Source organism: Pundamilia nyererei, unplaced genomic scaffold, assembly GCF_000239375.1.
Source record: "Pundamilia nyererei isolate P.nyererei 1_Seehausen unplaced genomic scaffold, PunNye1.0 scaffold00065, whole genome shotgun sequence".
In the NCBI taxonomy this organism is placed as follows: domain Eukaryota; kingdom Metazoa; phylum Chordata; class Actinopteri; order Cichliformes; family Cichlidae; genus Pundamilia; species Pundamilia nyererei.
The window spans coordinates 2,715,915-2,719,981 of NW_005187466.1; the positions used below are offsets into that span (position 1 = coordinate 2,715,915).

The 4,067-nt window shown below is 42.8% G+C and overlaps 1 protein-coding gene across 1 annotated transcript; it reads left to right on the forward strand.

The window, feature by feature from the left end:
• The first annotated feature begins 751 nt into the window (after window positions 1–751).
• On the forward strand, window positions 752–2,784 carry adra2c (adrenoceptor alpha 2C). Its single transcript, XM_005735843.2, has one exon. It carries the CDS (start codon window positions 821–823, stop codon window positions 2,168–2,170), a length of 1,350 nt encoding a protein of 449 aa, XP_005735900.1. The 5' UTR covers window positions 752–820; the 3' UTR covers window positions 2,171–2,784.
• Window positions 2,785–4,067: the final 1,283 nt, after the last annotated feature.

A 4,067-nucleotide genomic window follows, 5' to 3' on the forward strand; every position in this document is an offset into this window, starting at 1 on the left:
TGCACAGAAGGACAAAGCAGAGCGTGCCTTGCTTGGTGCGGGACTTCGCCGCTGTCAGTTTGACAGCAATGTGACCTCCAACGAGCAGCTCCTGCACACAGGCGCTCGGCGTGAGCGCACTCTAAAATAGATCTTCAAGAGTCAAATAAGAAAAGAGATTGTCTGATCGACTGTCCAATTTGTTACTGTCAGCCACTTTACACCGACAATGCAGCGAAACTGGACTCACATTAAGCAAGAGCTCCCCCAGCAGTAGCCAACACTGATCTTATCGACTATTCCCGTATAACTTGTAAAAAAAAAAAATTAAAAAAAATGTTTGCTTGCTTATTTGCTTCCTCTCCTCCAATAATCGCTCCCATCTCTTCTCCGGGGCGGAGCACGTCCCTGCTAGTTCTTTCTGAAAAAAAGAAAAAAGAAAAAAAAAAGACACGTGGTTCTTACAAACCTCTCTCAGGACACAGCGGGGAGGCGGAGGTGGAGAGATGCGGGCGCAGTCGGGGTGGGAGAGGACACGGTGAGGAAGGAGTCCGCTTTCTAACCATGGAAATTTTGCTGCTGAGCAGCGTGCGCTCTTGGAATAAGGACTTAAAAGACTTGTATATCTCATGCTCTTTCTCCTCCTCCCCTTTTCTCTCTGTTTTCATATGCATAAGAGAGACTTATATGGAGGATGTGGAACATTGCGGAGAGAAGCAAAATGCAATTTCATGTATATTTTTTATTGTGAAATGTGCGCTCAAGTCTTAATTGGATATTTCTTTTTTCGGATTATTTCCGCACATTAATTTTTTTGTAAAAATCAAAACTGGACTTAAAAATGGATTTCTTTAATATCTCCAGCCTGGACGACAGGGTAGAGGCAGAAAATATCTCCTCTAATTCAACCTCTGAGAGCCAGTATACCCTGCTCGCTATCTGGTGTCTTGCTGGACTTGTCAGCTTCCTGATTTTGTTTACAATAGTCGGGAACGTTTTGGTTGTTATCGCCGTTTTAACGAGCAGAGCTCTAAAACCACCCCAGAACCTCTTTCTCGTCTCCTTGGCCAGTGCGGACATACTGGTAGCCACTCTGGTCATGCCCTTTTCACTGGCAAATGAACTTATGGGTTTCTGGTTTTTTGGCAAAATTTGGTGTGACATCTATCTAGCTCTGGATGTTTTGTTCTGCACCTCTTCTATTGTTCACCTGTGCGCTATTAGTTTGGACAGGTACTGGTCTGTGACACAGGCTGTAGAGTACAACTTAAAGAGAACACCTAAACGAGTTAAAGGCATGATTGTTGTGGTCTGGTTGATCTCAGCCATAATATCCTTCCCTCCACTGATATCAATGGACAGAAGCAGCAGCGAGGCCAGTCCCCAGTGTATGCTGAATGATGAGACCTGGTACATCCTCTACTCCAGCATAGGATCATTCTTTGCTCCCTGTGTTATTATGATCCTGGTCTATATTCGGATCTACCAAGTGGCAAAAACCAGGACCAGAACTTTGTCAGAGAAGAAAAGGGATGTGGATTCACCGCTGGAGAATGGGATGGACCAAGCTGAACCGGGCATAGGTGGGTCTTTAAAGTCCAACAGGGGCGGGAGCATGAAAAATCAGGAACGCCAGAATGGGCATTGCCACGAGCAAGCGGTTCGAACACCCCTACCAAACGAGCCAAAACATCCAACAGACAACGATGACGACTTTGAAGATAGTAGCTCGTCAGACGAGAAACTTAAAAAAAGTTCTTGCTCCTCAAAACATCATCATGAAGACAGAAAAGACAGGAAGGCTAGCCGAAAGAGCAGCTCCGCCTCTAAATACTCCAGCAGGAAGTCGCGTGCCAGTTCCAAATCCATAGACTTGTTTTCATCTCGTCGCAAACGTCGGAGCACTGTCAATCGGAAGAAAGTCTCAGCTGCTCGGGAGAAACGCTTCACCTTCGTCCTTGCTGTGGTCATGGGCGTATTTGTTGTCTGCTGGTTCCCATTCTTCTTCTCCTACAGTCTGTATGGAATCTGCCGTGAACCATGCCAGATCCCTCTAACACTTTTCAAGTTCTTTTTTTGGATCGGCTACTGCAACAGCTCACTAAACCCAGTAATCTACACTATCTTCAACCAGGACTTCCGCAGAGCCTTCCAGAAAATCCTTTGTAAGTCATGGAAACGCTCTTTTTGAAGGATACAGCACGGCTGGGTGTGTAAGACCTTTTACTTTGCAGACAATAAGCTATGCTGTTCTGAACCGTTTGATAATGTGCTGGCCTCGGGTGTTTTCACATCTGTACTTTCAGGGACTGCATTAGAAATGAAGGCGTGATTAAAAGACCTAACAAAATGCACAAAGAAGGGGCTTAAACTACAGGTTCTCTGATAATATTCACATAGGAGGCTTATTTGATGACTTTTAGGCTGTTTTTCCCTGATGTGGGCTTTGGTTCACCCTATACTGCTTTTCTCTTCACCTAAATAACATAAATGGTTTCCTAACAGGTACTGATGCATGCCTGCCACAGTGGCTGCACTTCATGAACTTCCCAGGAGGCAAAGGGTTTACAGAGACAGAGCCAATTTACAATGTGACCTCATTCACTGAATATAATGCGAAAGCCATGACAATCTCCTCACAACTGTTGTTTGTGACTTTAGATAATAGTATGTATCTTTTCTCTCTATCTATAAATCTGTTTTTCTTTAACTTCCTATGTCACACTCTCGACAGGAGGACCAATGGGACGAAGGGGCTCTTTGCTTACTGTTAAAGTAGCAAAAGTGTTTCACACAAAAAACTAACAAAAGAAAACAAACAAACAAAAAAAGACATCTTGAAAAACAACAAATTCATATTTCTGCCTCAGTGTTTTGTGTGAACTTAAAAATGCCTAAACTGTGTGCTGCAGTGGAAACTTTTGTCATGTTATGGTGGACTTTGATTGGACGACACGTGCAGTACAGTGGTATCACAGACAGGTATGTTCACCTTCCTCACACTGCCGAGGAAAGCTGATGGAACACTGAGGTAGTACTGAAGCAGATGGGCATCTACTGAGGCATTCACTGTTTGTGCATATTTGTGTGTGTGTATGTGTGTGTGCGCGCGTGTGTGTGTGTGTGCAGTCTGGGGGGTTTACCGCATCTTATCCCACCTGCCTGTTAGTGAATGTGTGTGCATGTCTGAATGTTTGCGTGTAAGCCTACTTTTCCAAATGGCCTGATTCTTTCTGGTCAAATGTGTATCTATTCTTCTGCTTCTTATTTTTGTCATTCAACTTCTCTCCCTTATAGCCACAGTTAAAACCAAACACCTTATTGCTGTTTCAGTGTATGCTGCTCACACCCATATTTAGTAAGAACACTCAAGCATTTGTAGCCAGAAGGGCAGATGCTTTGTTCAAGTGTAAATAATTAAGATGATACAGTATTATTGTGTGGTGCCTCATAATCACACGTGTAAAGGATAACAATATTTTGTTTGTAAAATGAACAACACTCTGCGAGATTTCTATGTTACACCAACCTCTGTCCTTTTCTAAAAGTACAAGTGTTCACTTCTCTGCTTTGAACACATCTGAAAAGATCAAATAAAGAAATCTCTTAAGCTATCTTCTGAAGACTACAAGAGTGCATTAGTGCATTTGTTGTTACTGTATGGGATTTTTTGCCGCTCTGCCACTGTTGGTATAAAATGCACACCATCTGTGTGATCCATTGATTTACTTCCTCAAATTTCTGATTGCACCTTGACTTCTCACTGCAGCTACATGCTAAGCCAGTTTGTTACCAGTCTTGATTTTGCTTTGTACAAAGAGGGAAGACTTGCCATCACATACACTCCCCTCCTTCACTAACAGCCAGGCTGACTAAGTGAAATGGTGAATAGGTCAAAACCAGCAGGCAGCTATCTAGCAAATCCCCGGGATACTGGTAATGTCATGCTACATGCTTAAATACTTGATTCTGATTTCACTCGATTTTAACCGATATATAATTTAGTCAATATTGGCAGATATGACAGATATATATCCAATATATGTGTTACCCAATAGGAAACGAATTGCTTTTTTTTCTTTTTTTCT